Source organism: Abrus precatorius, unplaced genomic scaffold (genome assembly GCF_003935025.1).
Source record: "Abrus precatorius isolate BTA unplaced genomic scaffold, Abrus_2018 Scaffold7, whole genome shotgun sequence".
NCBI classification, from domain to species: Eukaryota; Viridiplantae; Streptophyta; class Magnoliopsida; order Fabales; family Fabaceae; genus Abrus; species Abrus precatorius.
The window spans coordinates 1999729-2019006 of record NW_020874417.1 but is presented as its reverse complement, the minus strand read 5'-3'; the positions used below and the strand labels follow the sequence as shown (position 1 = coordinate 2019006).

The 19278-nt window shown below is 32.0% G+C and overlaps 2 protein-coding genes across 7 annotated transcripts; one reads left to right on the top strand and one right to left on the bottom strand.

The window, feature by feature from the left end:
• The first annotated feature begins 5204 nt into the window (after positions 1 to 5204).
• On the top strand, positions 5205 to 14449 carry LOC113873119 (methylcrotonoyl-CoA carboxylase subunit alpha, mitochondrial). 4 transcript variants are annotated; one of them, XM_027511106.1, is made up of 18 exons: positions 5290 to 5626; positions 5710 to 5831; positions 5912 to 6059; positions 6676 to 6813; positions 7021 to 7116; positions 7208 to 7267; positions 8354 to 8446; positions 8526 to 8637; positions 9250 to 9351; positions 9522 to 9658; positions 9976 to 10210; positions 10290 to 10456; positions 10545 to 10661; positions 10774 to 11016; positions 11117 to 11212; positions 12135 to 12241; positions 12784 to 12967; positions 13638 to 14163. In XM_027511106.1, exons 1-16 carry the CDS (start codon positions 5300 to 5302, stop codon positions 12141 to 12143), a joined length of 2202 nt encoding a protein of 733 aa, XP_027366907.1. In that variant the 5' UTR covers positions 5290 to 5299; the 3' UTR covers positions 12144 to 12241; positions 12784 to 12967; positions 13638 to 14163. The 4 variants fall into 4 exon arrangements, with proteins under 4 accessions (XP_027366906.1, XP_027366908.1, XP_027366905.1 ...); XM_027511105.1 differs by having other exon boundaries at positions 5205 to 5626; positions 12784 to 14449; XM_027511107.1 differs by lacking the exon at positions 13638 to 14163 and having other exon boundaries at positions 5246 to 5618; positions 12784 to 13465.
• Positions 14376 to 17207, bottom strand: LOC113873121. 3 transcript variants are annotated; one of them, XM_027511110.1, is made up of 3 exons: positions 17069 to 17207; positions 16675 to 16768; positions 14572 to 15098 (listed from the first exon to the last, which is right to left on the bottom strand). In XM_027511110.1, the coding sequence occupies exons 2-3, from the start codon at positions 16760 to 16762 to the stop codon at positions 14710 to 14712; spliced, it is 477 nt and encodes a 158-aa protein (XP_027366911.1). In that variant the 5' UTR covers positions 16763 to 16768; positions 17069 to 17207; the 3' UTR covers positions 14572 to 14709. The 3 variants fall into 3 exon arrangements, with proteins under 3 accessions (XP_027366910.1, XP_027366911.1, XP_027366909.1); XM_027511108.1 differs by having other exon boundaries at positions 16675 to 16789; positions 17069 to 17182; XM_027511109.1 differs by lacking the exon at positions 17069 to 17207 and having other exon boundaries at positions 14376 to 15098; positions 16675 to 16955.
• Positions 17208 to 19278: the final 2071 nt, after the last annotated feature.

The following is a 19278-nucleotide window of genomic DNA, read 5'->3' as shown; positions in this document are numbered from 1 at the left end:
TATTTTTTAACATGTTTTTAAATATATTGTATTAATTGCTTATTTTTAGAAATTAATTAATTAATGAGATAAATATATTATTTTTTCAAACAATTATTCACAATAAATACATTAAAAATATATGTTGTTAATATTTTCCATCTTAAAACTATTTGTAGAAAAACTTAATTATTTTCAATATTAAGACTAGATTAGAAATATCCTTATAAATCATTTCTCTATTAAATTAGTCAACCATTTTGAAATGATACATCCGTTTATTTATTACCTTAATTTAATTTCCTGACACGTAGTCATTTTTTATATTATAGAATTGATTTATGTTTTCAATAATGTGAAGATATCAATAGCAAAAAAAATAAAAATAATGTGAAGATATCTCTTGTCATATTTTTTTTATGACATGTAATTTTGTTGATATTTAACGTTATTTTTCATTTTTCTATATAAAAATAATTTTGTTAAAATGACACTTAATCTTTTTTAAACAAAAATGACACAGTTTAAAAAAAAAAAGAGAAAGAAATAACCTATACGTTTAATTTTGATGCCTTGGTAGTATAATTTTTTTTACTGTCAATTAATTAGAATACATGCGATTTTATATTAATTATTATAAAATTACTAGTTTTTATTAATATTACATTTCCTGATTAGAGGATAAGTATAGTTTTTTACTTGTAGTTAAATTAAATTTATAATTTACTTAACTAACTTGTAAGTGTGTTAAGACCAAAATAAAAGTATTTAATTAATTAATTTGCCTCAATAGCTTGTATTTTTTACACATATAAGCAGTATTTATTTGAAATAGTGTTTAAATTTATAGTTTTTTTTTTATCTATAATACTTTAATACATTCCTTCAGTCATAACCTCTTTCAAAATATCTCCTTCGTTACATTTATAATAAAAAATGTACCAACTTTAAATTTTAAAATTAAATTTAAATAAATAATAGTAATTTTCAAAAATAAACATTTAATATATTTTTTATATGTTTGATACAATAAATATATTTTTAATAAATTTTTTTTTTAATATTTATCTTTGACAAATATCGTAATTTTATCCATTATTAGTATAAAAAGATTACATTATTAATCAATTATAATTCATCTTGAATATAATTTTTATATTCATTGTTGTATAAATTATTAATTTTTGTTGATGCAACAATTCATAATTGAATGATAGTATACATTTTTGTATACTATATACTTTAAATTATCAATCATAACTAAACCAGCTTAATTTTGAATGTCTTTAAAATATTAATTAAGAAGATAGAAAAAAATTTAATTAAAAAAACATTTTTACATTTTTTTCTAGTAATTAAATCATAAACTATTTTTATTTAATATTTTTAATTAATAACATGATCAAGGTGTAAACCTAGTTAATAGGATGGTGTTGAATAAATATTATTTGGGGGGAAAATATGAAATACTTCCCATTAGCATTTGATTGTATACAACAATGTTAAGTGCAATAAATTACACAATATATAAATTGTAAAATATAACATAGTATGCTAATTAAAAAGTATACATGTGTGAGGAGAAACGAAGACACGTGTTGGGGGTTTGGAATTGAATATGGTAAATGGACAAAATGTGGTGCGGATGATGTGACACGGTGTCGTTTTTAAAGGGTGGGTGGAATGTAATGGCTAAAGACAAGGCGTTGATCTATGTTTGCTGCATCATTCAACACTCATCACTCCCGAAACCGCCGTCACCGCCCAAACAAATTCCGTTAACAGAGAAGTGCGTCCCGTTGTTTTCGTAGGAACACCTTTTTCTTCGTACGTTTCTCGTAGAAAGAGATGAGACACTCCCGTTCTTCATAACTCACGCACGTTATTGATAAGCACTTCCATTTTAAGTGATTCCATTCACTCCGTCAATAAAATAATCACTTCCAATTTGCTTTTATTGAGGGTAAAAATAATTTAATGTGTGATATAATAAACAGAAAATGTGTCCTCATTTTTTTAAATTATTATATTGCCACTTAAAAATTCGCCACATGTAACGGATCTCATTTTTTGAAATGTGTGCTCATGAGATCTTCTCTTAACTTCTTTAAGATTGTAAGGTTCTTCATAGTTACAAGCTAGATATAATTTTGGGGGAAAACATGTAAATAAAAAGACTTAGCTTTATCAAATTAGAATTTTTACAATTAATTTTCATAAATGTTATAATTTTTCTAATTTTGTTTAAATTTCGCAAACCAACCCTGATATTCATGATCTTAGTTTCATGCACAATTTCATATATTATTCTTTAATTCACCTAAAGAAATTCTTACGTTATATGAATGATATCTTTAGGTGACGGGGCGGTGTAGGAATTATTATATTTTGGGCTCTTATTTTGAAAAGGACACCAAAACTGAATTATTGAACAAAAAGATAAATGACGTACAGGAATATCGAGCTGGACTTGGAGGATTCATAATTATAAATGTAATATATATATACAGTAAAAGTTAATGTGTATATATATAAAAACAAAATAAACTTGATTTTTCTAATTCCACGCCGAATTTTCACTCTATAAAAAGTTTCTCCACTTCTCACCAATATTTTCGATTGCATTATACTTTATAACAATCAATTTCAAGAACAAAAGCACAACCAAAAAACGTATACCAAAATAAATAGTAATATAAAATTACACTACTCCGGTTTTCCACTCTCATAAAACTAAAAATATACACGAAGAAATATTTATAAAGTAAATAAACATTTAAGAACAAAACATATAATTCACTGTGATATGTTTAAATAATCACCTTATTGAAATAAATTAAATATATTTTAAAATTAAAGCGCTCATAAAATAGACATCAAGTCTTCTTGTTATGAAAAAAATGTCGCAGAAACTTATATATAAACGATAAATTCTTAATAAAAGAAACCAATGTCCAAAATAAAGAAAGAATTCAATTCAAATATGTTGTAAAAATAATTTTTTATACGATTACTCAATTGATAGTGTAAATATATATATATATATATATATATACTGACAATGCACTAGAGTTAAACTAAAATATATATAATCATTATAGTCGTATAAAAATATCATAATAAATTTATTTTAGTAAAAATAACTGATCAATAAAACACATTTAATATAAATTTATATCTTGATTGATTCACTTTTTAACTTATAATAGTTAATTTTTTTTCTCATGATTAACAATATTATTATATACTAGCGTGATATATATGCAAAAAAAGACTCTATATAATTTAATTTTCTTTCTTATTCTCTTATTTCCTTATAAATTAGAACATTGGTTTAAAAGTATTATTATAATAACAGAAAGGAGGCATTTCACGTGAGGATGGATACAGAATCAGAAATAGCAAATTGTGTGATACTCAATGGTCTGACAAACGGGGAAAATGATTTTTGACTTTATAAAAGTAGGGTTCATCCACCAACTTCAATTCTTTGTTTACAAGGCTGGCAACACATTGTCATTTTTTCATACAATTCCCACTTTCATGGAAGCCGTTTCAAGCAAAGCTCATAAATTAATTGAGATCTTCTAAAAAGTTGATCATACTAACCACAATTGGCTCAAATAATAAACACATTTTTTTAAAAAGTGAAGTGAAGGGATCTATGAAATTTGATTATCTGATAAAGCCATTCACCTTTAATAAAAAGAAAAGTATTAATAAATATTGTTAAGGTACCGATTAAAAGATTAAAAATAATAATATAATATACCATTTCGATTTATAAGGGCTTATTACATTCATTTATCTTAATAATATATTATATATTATTAAGTTGTAAACACGGAATTACTTTGGTTTGAAAGATATATTTATATTTTAATTTACATTCTATTTAAAACTATTATAATAAAAAGATATCAGCTGTGTTAGTTGATCTGAAATAGATTTAGACATTTCTTACCGATGAATCGAACTATATTGTTTCTTTTTCTTTGGATGTGACTACGCAAACTTTCACTTCTAAAATTTATGATATAGCTATATACATAATTAGATTTTCACCCCCCCCCCCCCACCCCCAAAAAAATGATAATGATAGATTAAGAGTTAATCATATATTTATATAAATGTAAAATTCGAAAATGAAATCGAACTTTCACTTTAAATTAGATTTTCTTTGTTGACTTTATCAACCTTAAAACAAATTGAACCCATTGCACGAGTTAAGTAATATTCAGTATTCTCACCAGATGATTCATTTTCAGGGGGATTAAAGAGAAAATAAAGACACAGTTTGATATTCATCACAGTCATCGTAACAATTGATGGAAAGGAGAAAAGGTTAGAAAGCCATCAATCTCTTGGACCTTCTAATTGGTGACTGCAATTAATTGCATTCCACTCCATCCACAAAACGACACCAAGGTTACCTTTAGCTTTTTCACTCCACATAATTTTATCAAGAAGAACGCCAACAACAATTCATGAATACATTATTTTTTACACATTTTTTTACTATTAATTAAATTTTATTAAAATTCACAAAATCACACGTGAAAATTTATAAATGCTTCTCTATTTTTTAATTTACGAAATTCATCATTTTGTAATGATGATATATACACTATACGTTTACTGAAAGGCTGGTTTATCCATGGGGTCCTAGCAGACTAGTCCTAGGAAGATAGATACAAATTTGAATAGCTATATAATTGAGTAATTGGTCATTATTAGGAATGGGAAGGGACGATTCAATGGCCATGTCATGCCAAGGCATTGCACAGTTTTGGTTGTCCATGGGAATATAGGATAGGGATGACCCCATTGCCAGCATCGAAGATACCAAAAGCCGAAAGCTGATAATCAAATCCTGTAATTGTCATCATGTTGTTAGGTTAAAACATCAGCATATGCAAAGAAATACCCCAAACTGTTGTCAAAGTAAATGTGGACTTGGATTAGTATATGGGTATAAGATGTTGGGCTCCTCAAACAAAGCCCTATTTGAAAATGGTCCTTTTAGATTGTTGACTCCTAAACTAAGCCCAAATATGAGGCCCATGTCAAAGGGTGTATAGTGGTTGATGACTACATAAAATAATAAAACAGAAGAAAAAGAAAGAAGACGAAGGCTTTGACTGTATGCTTACCAAAGTGGGAAAGTCGCATTCATCCATATCCTATTCCCATTCTATTACAGCGCAGCACACTTATCGGTAAAGATTGGGATTTGACAAAACTACCCTCAGCAGTGTGCTGTGATGAACTACTATTCATTCCTTCGATTCCATTGCCCGGCTCACACATGCCAAAGACAATGGCTTCTCTGGCGTTGCTCCGCAGAAAACTTAGCAGCTGCAGCAGACTCTCCCACTTGCACGTGTGCGCACGTGCCTTCTCCGACGGCAAGAAACAGCGAATCGAGAAGATTCTAGTGGCGAACCGAGGCGAAATAGCTTGCAGGATTACCAGAACCGCGAAGAGGCTCGGAATTCTAACCGTCGCCGTTTTCAGCGACGCTGACAAGAACTCACTCCACGTGGCATCCGCCGATGAGGCCATACGAATCGGACCGCCACCTCCTCGTCTGAGTTACCTCAACGGAGCATCCATCGTCGACGCTGCCATTCGTTCCGGTGCGCAGGTCAACTCTTCTTCACTCTCTCGCTTTTCGTCTTTGCTTCGTTCACCTAATTGACTGACACGTGTAATGTTTTCGGTAATCAGGCTATTCACCCTGGATATGGATTCTTGTCCGAAAGTGCTGACTTTGCTCAACTTTGTGAAGACAATGGTCTTACATTTATAGGGCCTCCTGCATCTGCAATTCGAGATATGGGTGACAAGAGGTATCTGTCGTAGAGTTTCATTCTTCTGTGTCATGAAAGAGTCTTAATCTGATCAATGTTTTGTTACGAATCCGTGGCAGTGCGTCGAAGAGAATAATGGGGGCTGCAGGGGTGCCTCTTGTGCCTGGCTATCATGGAGATGAACAAGATATTGAGAAAATGAAGTTGGAAGCTGATAAAATTGGGTATCCAATTTTGATTAAACCCACCCATGGTGGCGGAGGAAAGGTGCTTGAAACAATGCTAGCAATATACTCTCTTAAACACACTTTATATTATTGGTTGAAATTTATTGAAAATAACAAAAAATTACTTGGGTTTTCACTTTGAAGTTAATGATTATCGCTCGTACTTTTTGTAGTTTTTAATAAATTTCAACAAAGAGAATAGAATGTGTTACAAAGAGTATGTTTCTAGTATTCCTCACCTTGATATTTATCCTCATTCCAGTTATTCCACTACCTGAGCCTTAGTGCAGTTGCAGGGGTGTGGTACTTTTCTTTCTTTAGTAGTCTGTTACAGAATTACTCTCTATGTTGCTTGATTATTAGTAGGAATGCATTTGGCCATTTTGTATAACATAATGTTTTAAATTGCCGATTTTATGCTGTGATTCTGTTATTGTGAACCTTATCATCTCGTTCATTGATAGGGGATGGCCTAATATGGATCATTATCGTAGTTGTGATTACCGATCACTACTCTTTTAAGTTTGTTTCTACATGTTTGAGAGCTGAAAAATCAATTTTAAGAATTCCAGATTTCTTTTATGGGGGAAAACAGACTTGTTGCTCACGAGCATAAAATTTCCTTCTGTTGAATTTTGGAAATGTGAATACTGTAGGGTATGAGGATTGTACACACTCCAGATGAGTTTGCTGAATCGTTCCTAGCAGCACAACGTGAGGCAGCTGCTTCTTTTGGTGTCAATACAATATTGCTGGAGAAGTATATTACACGGCCAAGGCACATAGAAGTCCAGGTATTTATACTCATATTTTATCATCCCTACTGTCATATTTCTCCTGGAAGCTTCATTGGTTGCTTACTTTTCTTCTGAAAAATTAAAAGTGCCTAATAGTGGATATTCCTTACTGGAACAATTGGATTAAAATAATGGGCATCAATAAAAATTTCACATCTCTTTGATTGGAGTCTATTACAGATCCTTTTCTGTTTGACTTTGTAGATATTTGGAGACAAGCATGGGAATGTTCTACATTTGTATGAGAGAGATTGCAGTGTGCAGAGAAGACACCAAAAAATAATTGAAGAAGCTCCAGCAGTAAGGCTTCCATTCCTTGTTCTTGATATTAATTATCTTTTTTTTTTTTTTTTAATCTGGAGTTAAGAACTTGTAATAATAAAATTTGCAGCCAAACATTTCTACTGATTTTCGTGCACACTTGGGTCAAGCTGCTGTTTCTGCTGCAAAGGTAAGGTCCCTTTATTTCAAAATGCTAAACTGTACCATGTCTGCAACTTGCAGTCACTTCATCAAGGCTCAAGATCTGAAATCATTGGTTCATTCACTTCTGCTGAGTAGTATGAAAATCTTCAGATAACTTGTATTTGACCAGATTAATTTTGAATATCATTGGCAATTTTTTCTTTTCCTCTAAAAAATTTATCAATGTTTGATTATTTGTTCTCTTTGTTATAATTTCTAATGCAAATGTCAGTGAAATGATAGTAACTGTACAATTTATGTTGCAAAATTAATTAAAATTAAAATAGCATTAAAATGTGATGTTGTTATACCAATTTTGACATGTTGGCAAAATTTAATGATTTTCAGTGTTGTGTCTTGTCTTACCCTATTACCATAGATCCTTTGAATGTTGGGTTATCAATGGAAAAATAAGTAAGCTATTTGGTGCCAAGCAATCTAGTATCCTATTTTATATTACTTTAATAATGCTCATTTGAAAACGGAAACTAATCTATTTACATACATATTTCTTCTGAATCTATTTGTGTCTAAATCATAGCTAGCCAACGTATTGGAATAAATGTAGACTTAAGGCCTGTTTAATAACTCAGTTAAGATCCTAAATGGTGAAATTTGGCACCAAGATTATTATTATTATTATTTTGGTGGTATTTATTAGTATTGACATGAAATAAAAGGTAGTGAAAATATGGAAATATTAAAAAAATGGAGGTTTGCTGAATGTTTTCAGCAGTGACTTCCCTTGCTATTGTTCTACTCCCTCCCTATATATCACGTTTAATGATAGTTTTTTTCATCGCCTTCAAATTAAAAACATGATAGCTTTTTCATTTATTACATTGCAATAGTTTCTTTTTGTATGCTTTAAATGTTTAAAATGTCTTTGAATGTTAAAAACCGTATGCTTAAATTTTTCAGTTTTGAACTCTAATAAGTAATCTTTGTTGAAATATCTTTGAGAAATGAGGAGCAGCTTCCTTTTATTTGTCCCCTTTCTTCACGTGATTCTAATTTCTTCACTCCATTCTATATCATCCACTGATTTCATGCTTCTTTCTGATGGCTGAAGGCAGTTAATTATTACAGTGCTGGGACTGTGGAGTTTATAGTTGATACAGTCTCTGGGAAGTTTTACTTCATGGAAATGAACACCCGTCTTCAGGTGCCTGGATTAATTTTTACTGTCACTTTATCCTAGAATTAAGGCTTACAAAAGTATAATATGGGGCATGCTAATACAGGTTGAGCATCCTGTTACAGAGATGATTGTTGGTCAAGATCTTGTTGAATGGCAAATCCTTGTTGCCAATGGAGAAGCTCTTCCATTAAGTCAAGCACAAGTACCCATATCAGGTGATTCTGCTTTTTCTCTTTTTTCTTTCTGGTTTAGTTTCTTCCTCCCCCTTCCTTTTTTTACTTTTTGTGTGTGGGTGAGGATGAGTTTTCCATATTAAATTAATGATTTCCTAATGGATTAAAGTTTCTTTGGTGAACTAAAATATTTAGTTCTACAATTGGTTAGTTTCTCAGCTCCTGAGCCAAAAAACCGAAAACATTACTTTAAGAGTAAAATTATTTGTGTGACTGGTACGGTGGTACCAATAGGTTTAAAGATATGATTTTTTTTTCTTCTTGTAACCTAAGGTGATTGGTAGTCATGTATGAGTTTAGGCCTAAATTTTGTTATATTCTCTGCAAGGAGAAAAAAAACTTACTAAAATTTATGACTAATTGCTGGTGGGTCATATTAGTGAATCCTCTAAAATTTATACAATAATGAGTCAATCTGAACTGGTTTTCTGAAAATAAGAAAAAGGTACAGAAAATGGGTCTAAGCTGCTAGTTAATAATTTTGAGTTTGTCAACTATTTATTAACCTATTGTGAGAATGTGTGAAGTTCAATCCATCTATTATGCGGAGGCTTTAAAGTTTCTTTATATTATAATTCTTTGTTGTGATGGCAGGTCATGCTTTTGAAGCTCGAATCTATGCTGAAAATGTTCCAAAAGGGTTTCTTCCAGCAACTGGAGTTCTGCAACATTATCATGTTCCAGTCTCATCTGCAGGTTAGCTATGCAAAATTAATCTACTAAGTTGTATTTGGTGGTGGCTTGTAAAAAAAATTGTGGTAGATCTGAAAATTTACCTCCCTTTCTTTGGTTGGAAGAACATGAAACTTCAAAATAGATTTTTGTGGATCTTTCATTTTTACTTAGAAAATTTGCTATTTTGGCAGTACGGGTGGAGACTGGAGTTAAAGAAGGAGACACTGTTAGCATGCACTATGATCCTATGATTGCTAAGCTTGTGGTGTGGGGAGAAAATCGCGCTGCTGCATTGGTCAAACTGAAGGATAGTTTGTCAAAGTTTCAGGTATACTTAAAATTTTCTGTTGCCAACAATGAACTGTGAAGTTATCATGATTTTGGTTAAGGTTAATTGAACTTTCTGTATTGAGATGTAATATGATTTATCCTTCATTAGATCATGTATTTATTACCTTTGGGTCCAAAGGTGGACAAGGTGGGGTGATAGTGTGTAGAGTATAGACATGTAAGAAACCAAGGCATTTCACCCCTTCCCATAGACAAACGAATTCAAGTAATTTTAAATAAACAATTATTTCTAGCTATATGCTGTCTTTTTGAAATCATGCTCCATGTTTAAATTGCTAATTTCTTCTTCCACAGGTTGCAGGTGTACCAACTAATGTCAACTTTCTTCAAAAGCTTGCCAATAACGGGGCATTTGCTAGTGGCAATGTGGAGACTCATTTTATTGATAACCACAAAGAAGACCTCTTTGTTGATGCTAAGAATTCAGTCTCTGTGAAAGAAGCATCTGAAGCTGCTAGACTTAGTGCATCCCTTGTGGCCACATGTCTCATTGAGAAAGAGCATTCCATATTGGCAAGAAACCCCACTGGTAAATTGTCCAATTCTTGCTGTGTAATGTTCTGAATATTTTTTGTATATTTCCTTGGTATTTACATCTGTATGTACAGGGGGCAGCAGCTTACTCCCTATATGGTATTCTTCTCCACCTTTTAGAGTCCATCATCAAGCTAAGCGTAGAATGGAACTTGAGTGGGATAATGAATATGGTAGTGGTAGCTCAAATATCGTGAAGCTTGCCATCACATATCAGCCTGATGGGAGATACCTGATTGAGGTACCATATGAAATAGTAATTTTTTTTTTCTGTTTAGTTGTGTCACAAATTTTCTGAAGTTGACTCAAGATGATACTGTATCTTCCAGTCAGAAGAAAATGAATCTCCTGTTTTAGAAGTCAAAGCCACATATGTGAAAGATCACTATTTTAGAGTTGAAGCTGGTGATGTAATCAATGATGTTAATGTAGCTGTTTACTCTAAGGTAAGTACCTTCCTCTGCATACATGATATTAGAGTTTATATGGATTGATTCGGTAAAAACATTTTGCTGCTGTATCCATCTTGTTTGTCAAATAAATTTCCTTGGAATTCAGGATCAAGTAAGGCATATTCATATTTGGCAAGGGTCATATCATCATTATTTTAGAGAGAAACTAGGCCTTGAGCTGTCTGAAGATGAAGAATCCCAAGATAAACCCAAATTTCAAACATCAGCCAATCCTCAAGGGTCTGTTGTAGCACCCATGGCAGGCTTGGTGGTTAAGGTTCTAGTGAAGAATGAGACAAGAGTAGAGGAAGGACACCCTGTGTTAGTACTAGAAGCAATGAAGATGGAGGTTTGTACAGTAGCTCTGTCAATGTTGGAAAAGTTATCTCTATCTTCTTATTTTATCTATTCAACAAGTTATAACCAACAATGCTCTGTACTTTTTCTAGCATGTTGTAAAGGCACCATCTTCTGGCTATGTGCACGGGCTTCAAGTTACAGTTGGTGAACAGGTTTCTGATGGTAGTATTCTTTTCAGTATAAAGGTTAGTTAATTGCCTTTCCTATTCTTCACATTGGCCATGGACTGGTTGTACTAGCAATATTGTTGTCGCTTTTATGTTTAGTACATCATTGCATAACATTGTATCATTATGTATATTCTCTTTATTCTTATTTTTATGTTTCTCTTTGCGGGTATGATTTGTAATACTTATGAGAGTCTGCTTAAACAGGTAAAAATAATGATGTGTGGGGATGACAATGACAATTTATCTGAATTTTGTGTTCAAATACATTATTTTTGACCTCTCATTCTTGTTTTCAACCTGGTCTAGTTTGTCTAAATTTTTCAATAAGAACTTATAGGAGATATAAATAAGGAAGTAAGATGAATCAAACTCTCATAACTTAAAATTAACTTATGTTTTACTACTACTTTAAAAGCTCTCATCTTATTAAAAAAATTAGTAACTTTCTCATTTAACTTCTTCAAAACTTGAAGTGCATAAGTTAATTTTGACTTATGATAAAGTTCTATTCATTTTTTTTTAATTTCTTTATTTTCTTCTCTTTTAAGCATGTATCTGCAAGTTTACTCAAATTAGGCATCAGTCAAACTAGCTGATAAAAGTAAGTTTCTGTGAGCTGACTTATGATAGTTCAGGTTATTAAGTTTCAATTTTGCTACTAATTTTATCTCAAAAACGTGCAGACATATCATGTATTAGGTTCTTAGAGTTAATATTTTACTTTAGCTATCATAAATTGAAATACCTCATTTGTTGCTCTACCATGTCCGATAAATAGGTTCTATATATTCTATGAAGCATGGACACCGTTAAAGAGGAGTTATGTTCAAACACGTATTTGATGATACTCATTTCAAATTTTGTTATATATTTGTCTCCTGTTAGTGTTCACACCTCTTAGGTCAGCAGTAATGTTGATAGTTTTGTATTTGGGCAGGATCAATAAAATCATACAAGGATTACAGCTTTACGCCAAGATTTTGGCAAGGGGGACCTCATCTGGTTGGATATTTAAAAGCATGAGCCACAGACAGCTATACACAGGTGGACAACGAACAACTGGAAGTTGATTATTTTTTGAGCTATCTTTGTATCTCAAATTTTCTTACAAAAGATGAAATACACTTACAATATTGCAAATAGGCCCTCCAGTCATTAATAACAAAGATATTGCTTCACTATTAGATATTCTTCCATCAGGAGCGTTCACTTGCTCCTTCAATAGATCTCTTAATCTTTTTTCCTTCCATGATGGCGAAGGGAAGATGAGCACACGCTTGAACTTATGCGATTGTTGGAACCATATTCCAACTACAAATCCAAGATCAGTTAACACTAAAAGAAAAAGAAAATTTGTGGATTTGTGGAATAACATACGTGAATTGGCTTTATATATATATATATATATATATATATATATTCTAATTTCAAAATACACCCTCGCAATTGTAATAGCCAAAAACGCACTTTCACATGGTCTAAAATTAGTGTCTGATGATAAATCAAGTGACTTTCACAAAGTACTGATTTTCACCCTACGATTTTGCTGATTATTTTAAAGTTTTAAACTCATTATTTGTGTACAGTTGGTCGGAGCATCAACGGGAATTTCAAATCTAAAAATGCCTTCCGATGATAAATCAAGTGATGACAATACATCCGTCACGTGCCTGTTGTGTTCTCGAGTACGTTCCGGGCGGAATGTAATTGTCTTTTTTAACACGGAATAGAGCACAAAGAACTTCTTTGGACCTCTCCAGACTCCCAGAGGTTGAGTTGTTTTTCTTTTGAAGGCTGCAACTTATCATAGCTTGCGTTTAGATATAATGAGTTATATTATACATGGCATCAATCCTCAGTTGAGATTTTGAAGTGTTTCATTGGTAATTTTAGATGGCTTTTGATAGAGATAGATTGCCTGTCCTTCAGCTAGCAAACAAATTACAAAGTACTGTGCACTTAGTCGTTTTATCATTATCTCTTTGAATATGAACTTTGAAGCGTATGATTGGTTACTCCTCCAAATGGAGCTTGGACCTCAAAACACACTTTTCAAGGCATTTTTCCCAAAGCCGAATGAAGTTGTTATGGGTGGAACCGAGTTTGGTGACAAATGGAAACAAGCTCGAGGTCTCTCTCCTTCATGTTTTTTGTTCAATTCTATGGAATTCAAAACAAGTTGACATAATGTTGTAATGCTCATCCTTTTGTTGGGGACCAAGCACAGAATAGATATGCATTTATATAAACAATTAACCTAGGTTAAACCAAAAAAAAAAAAAAAAACTAAATTAGCCATTTATTCAAGTAGAGTTTATCCCTAGAGCGTCATAGTAAGTGTTAGTTAAAAAATTCACAGAAGGATCACAAACCACTTCATGAACTTAACAAAGCAATTCCAATTGTTAGATTAAGTGCTCATATGACAAAATAAATCCAGATATGGAAGACATTCTGCAGTGGCATGAAAGACATTATGCTCCAGATTCACATAATGGATTTCCAATCAGCATTGTGAGAAATGCTGGAATCAACAAGCACTATCGGTTGCACATACTAGTGGGGCGCTGGCGATAGTGATTGTGATTTGTGATTCCCGATATTTGTTGTTGAACGCTCAAGAAATCGCTTGCTCTTCATGAGAGTGTTGTATAACTATAATTCTTGTTTTCGCTTTGATCATTATCAGAGTCGAGTGGATGGAGTTTAGGGAGAAAATTGTGAGTATAAAATCCAATTGTCTATTATATTTAGGTAGTTACGTAGAATTGGTGGTGTTGATGCACTCTTGCCAATATATGATTTGATATGCAACCAGTTAGAAGATCCGACAAGCAACAGGTACGGTTGGATAGAAAGAAAGGAATACATTTGCTCCCTATATTTACAAGTTTACACTATTTATTGTAATCTTCCTCATCAGTCATTGCTGAACCATTATTCCAATCTTCTCATCGTTTCTCTATTAATTTTCTTCTTCTAAAATAGTCTTCCCAAGGCCATAATCTGAAACTACACTAGAAAACTGAGAAAGCATATTTCCATTCTGGAGTTTGTTTAAGCTTTCTATAATGGTTAAATATCCATTCAAAAACAAGTCCTTTTATTTCTGCAACAATACAAGAATCAAGTATATGATGGAAAATAATTGAACTTGATATCTAAATATAGCTTTGTTATATTATATCTTCATAGTTTGTAATATGTTAAAGTAAGTTGAAAAAATTGCTCGGTTCCAAAATTGTCTCAACGAAATAAATTAAATACTAGAAGAAATTCCTCTAAACTTTTTTTTTTGTTACAAAAAGAAGGCTTAATGAATCTCGGTCGTTTATAACCTAAAACGGTTCCTAAATAACTTGAGACCATAGTAGATATCCCCAATTCATATCTTTCAAGTTATAAACACAACAAACCCGAGTGAAGTTACATCCAAATCTTCAGTACAAGATTTGTGCCTTTGTACAAGATTTGTGCCTTTGTACAAGACGAAGGGGATTCTAGATGGCAGATCAAGCATCAAAACCAGAATAGATTCCACTCTCTCTCAACAACCTCTTCTCTTCTTCAACATAATTTTTCCCCCTGCTTGCCTGACCCAATTCTCTCTTCCTCTTTTCCTTCTGAGAGAAAGAGAGATTCTTCTTCTCATTCCTAGTCAGAGCAGTTGGCAGTTGCTCTCCTTGGGAAATAGCCTCTCTTGTTTTCTTTCGCTCTTCATATGATTCTTTAATTTCCTTATCTTCACGCTTTTCTTTACCAGTAGACCATGACCAATCTTGTTTTGAGTCGTCGCCTTCTTTGGGGGTGGGTACCTTTAGGACTGAAGGTCCACCCTTGTACCCGTGTCGCTTCAGAGCTTCAAAGTCAATTACAGCACTTTTCTGCTTCCTAGATTTCCCTGTAGACAAAAAGTTCATAAAACTAGTGAAGGAAAACCAAACAGCAATAAAATTAGAGACAGTTTTCAATATGCCATACTTCAAGCAACAAAAAATGAAGCTATCGTAATATATGGATTTCAGAAACTAGGAATTTTCACCATGCCACAAAATATGATGAAGAAAAGTCAGGACAATATATTGCAAATGGAGGTTTTAAAATCTGATTTTTTTCCATTTCTGTTCGCTGGAAAAATCTATTCTAGATGCGAAAGAAGCTCTGACAAGAATTTCTGGCAAGACAAAGAAGTGTGATAAGCATCATTAATTGTATGCTCAAATTAGTCAATGCTTTTTATGCATGTATTATGTACAGAAATAAGAATCAACTCATTTAATTGAGGCTATCATTAGGTAATACATCTTCCATAAGACTGTCATCAGTAACTGTGTAGCTATGACGTACAAACTCCAACATGAACACCAGACATGAATACTTCAACATGGCTAACTTCTAAAATATAAGACACCGGACACCACTCACACACAAACACACATATAATTTCAAAAAAATATTAAGAGACATTATTTTACAATGTTTATGTTGTCTGGTTACAAATAGATCTCAAAATAAGATAAAATTATATCATATTTATATTCTTAAACAAATATACCAAGTTTTAAATTTTTTCTGTGGTACGAGCCTTCCAAAAAGATTTAAAGAAGCATACTTTTTTAATATTTTATAGTAAAATTTAAGCTAATTTTAAAAATATTTTTTAATTGGACACCTAACAAGAAGTGTCAATGTTAGAAATGTGTCTGTCCTACACTGCGTTACTTCAAACGAGAGATATCCATGCTTCATAATTATTTCGTGACTAGGTCTTGAAGACTTGCACTAACTCAAGTTGGGGATGGGTTTAAATCCTCAACAACTGAAATTACATCAGTAATCACTAACCACAACAGGGAGAAATGAACAATCTCTTCTAAAGTTGGGCTTCATCAAATTGAGTTCTCCACCATAAGATTACCCCTCAATTATCTTTTTACTTTAGCCAGTACTTCTATCTATTAGATACCAACCAAGAAATGATCTCAGGTAACTGCAACATTATCAACGGATCATTTTACCCACCCCCAGATAAAGCCCTACGAGACCTTCTCTATAAGTTCATAATATCCATAATTCCAACATCCACGGGAACTACCAATTCCAAAGTTTCAAAGCTAGGATGAACATCAATCCACATTCTAGGCACAAAGATAATATCTATAACAACAGAGTATATAATCTGAATGCCATCTATGTTGAGAAATTCATTGAACAGACCCACAGCACAAAACATAAAATGTGGGACATAATCACAATATACACCTAAGCACATCCATTGTTCAATTCAAGTGAGTAAATTTATCAGGATACTATTTGTCACTCACTCACTCACTCACGAATTTATTGTCATAAAAAAAAAAAAATCAGTTAATTTTAACACAATAAAAATGTTTAACTTCGTCATTGTATTTAGCAATCAGCAGAGTTATAAAATTAAAAACCACTAGAAAAAGAAAAGGGGGTGGTAAATTAAATACCCTTGGAATTTTGCCCTCCAGTTTCACTGTCACGTTCAGAATCTGAATGAGAAGATGATGACTCGTCATCATCATCACTCCATGGCATAGTCCTCTTCATTGTAAGAAAAAAACACTGTTAAAATGCAAAAGATGGCACAGCTGAATCAGTGGAACAGGGAAAGATGCGAAGTCGCTTAACAGTTTCAACCTTCTGAAAATATAAAACTGATCGATCGTTAGGAGCTGACGTTGCCGTCAAACACAGAAACCCATGAAATTTTTCGGAAACTGTTCAGAAACAGAGACTAAACTTGCGCGTGCAGTAATAATAGGGAAATAGATGCTCATCAATTTTCAAAATTTGAAAATTAATTAAAAAAAAAAAAACACTGGAAATACATATAGTGTGTACCGTTTGTGGTTGGGCTGTTGTTTCTTGGTGGGTGGTTTCGGAATTGGAATTTGGATTCTGTTTCTAATTACATTTTCTGCTACGACGCCATTTTAGGGATTTCTCAATTAACCAATTCAGAACCCTCTTCTACCCTTTCTGTCCAAACTCGGATAATTTTACAAATTTATTATTTAAAAATGGGATAACTTACCTCTTATTTTCTTGTAATTTTTTGCATTAATAAAATATCTTTTCTGTCAATAAATACTCTTATAAAAAAAATAAAATAATAAAAATAAGAGAGTTAAATGATGCATAACAAAAATATAAACACCTCTAATAAAAAAAAATGAGACCACTGCATGATGGTGGCCTTATTACGGTGATTTAAAAACATCAAATATGTGATCAATGAAGTTGCTGAATTCATTTGTTTTTCATATTTTATTAGGACCACTGCTCTATTATATTTACCCAAACTATGTGCACATATAATCTGCATCACCAAGTATAGTTTTGTGTAGGTCCTATCTCTTTATACACTTTGGCTTCACCTTCACTTCAACTTCAACTCTGCCACAAGATTGAACTCTTCTTTTAATGCATTGTTAATGTGGGAAGAATGTGTGTGGTAATTAAACTCTCCCTTTTCCTGCCCTTCTGATTCATATGCAAAACATTATTGAGGAAATTAATGGAATGAATGACTACTTGTCTACTTCATTAGGATTTCTCCTTCAGTGCTGTTCATACAATCCCAACTCTCTTCTTTACCCTTTTACTATGTGGGCTATGCTCTTTTTTTTTTTTTTCTTTCTTTCTTTCTTAAAAATATTTTAATCCTGATAAAGACAATTTTATTTGGTTTTTCTCTTTCGAGAAAAAAAATATATATCAGTAGAATTCTTGTATATTTTAATATTTTAAAAAATGGTCTTAATGGTATATAGCTTCAAGACATGCCATGTTAATGACCATTTTGAATTGACACGTGATATAACATGTTAACATGAAGTCATGTATTACTTGTTGGTAATGGCGTTCATTTTTTAAAAATTCAAAATTTTACAAAATTTAAAAGTAACTATTTGTTTTGGAAGACTAAAATTACATTAAACCAAATTTATTGGGACTAAATATATATTTAATCTTTTTTAACGTCCTTAGAACAAAATAATTTCGCCTTTTCCTTTCGATCATAATTTTTGCCTTTGTTATTGCTTCCTTGTGTCTTGTTTGTCAATCTTAATCTATGTATCTGGATGAAGACTTGCACGGTATAAGACTTTCAAAAGATATAGCATTTGTACTAAATTTTCTGTTTTGAAATAAATTTTAATATAAATTTGTACTAAAGTTTAATTTTAAAAATAAAAAACTATTTTCAAAACAGTAATTAAACATGCTCTTAGTCTTTGCCTTTGAACTACAACACTTGTGAAGAGCTACTCAAAATGAGAGAAGGTTGGCAAAGCGTGAATGTAGGAGAAGACTTGCTTGAAAACTCTAGAGATTAGCCTTATTTTCCTTCACTCTTTCCTTCCAATCTTTAGCTTTCTTCCTTCATTCACAAAGATTATCCATTAGAGATGTAAATACACTTGAATTGATATACTTCTTTACTAGTTTTAATACAAGACTTAAGGTTCATGCATTATAAACAAATATATATATTTTTCTATTACTTTTCACTTGACTAAGGGTAATTTTAGTGGAAAAAAAGAAAAGTTATGTGAGAATGCTTCTAAAGAGTCCACCAATTGTGGACTCATTAGTACTATAGTGTCATACTTCTTATAACTTGTGGCAGTGAGTCAAAGAGGGCTGTGGTTGGATGATTCTTACATGATTTTGTTTTCCTTATTGTGGTAAAAGAGATATGTTGTAGGAGACTAACTGAATGTTTTAATGTAATTTGTTTCTGAAGATAATATCCTATAAGATTTACGTTACACTTTCCACATGCAGATCTCTCAGTTGTTCACAGAAAAAAAAAGTGACTTTGAACTTTTGATTGCCTTCCATTTGAACTTACAAGCATGCCCAAGCATTCATTTACTCCTTTTTCGAATGTACTGGTTGCTAAGTGGCTATACTCATTATTTTAGGGGAGTGAACCATCTGTAATGATATGAAGGTTTTTTACGTACTTGTTATCAGATTGTCTTTCTTATCACACTTTTTTAATGTTTTAAAGCTATTAGACAGTGACTCATGATTTTATCTTC

Excerpts from the sequence above, each read along its gene's own strand:
- LOC113873119 (XM_027511105.1), top strand. The coding sequence starts at position 5,288 with ATGCCAAAGACAATGGCTTCTCTGGCGTTGCTCCGCAGAAAACTTAGC. Across the intron at positions 5,627-5,709 it reads CCATTCGTTCCGGTGCGCAG|GCTATTCACCCTGGATATGG; the intron begins GTCAACTCTTCT and ends TTCGGTAATCAG. Across the intron at positions 7,117-7,207 it reads TAATTGAAGAAGCTCCAGCA|CCAAACATTTCTACTGATTT; the intron begins GTAAGGCTTCCA and ends TAAAATTTGCAG.
- LOC113873121 (XM_027511108.1), bottom strand. The coding sequence starts at position 16,774 with ATGAAGAGGACTATGCCATGGAGTGATGATGATGACGAGTCATCATCT. Across the intron at positions 15,099-16,674 it reads TGGAGGGCAAAATTCCAAGG|GGAAATCTAGGAAGCAGAAA; the intron begins GTATTTAATTTA and ends TTTTGTCTACAG.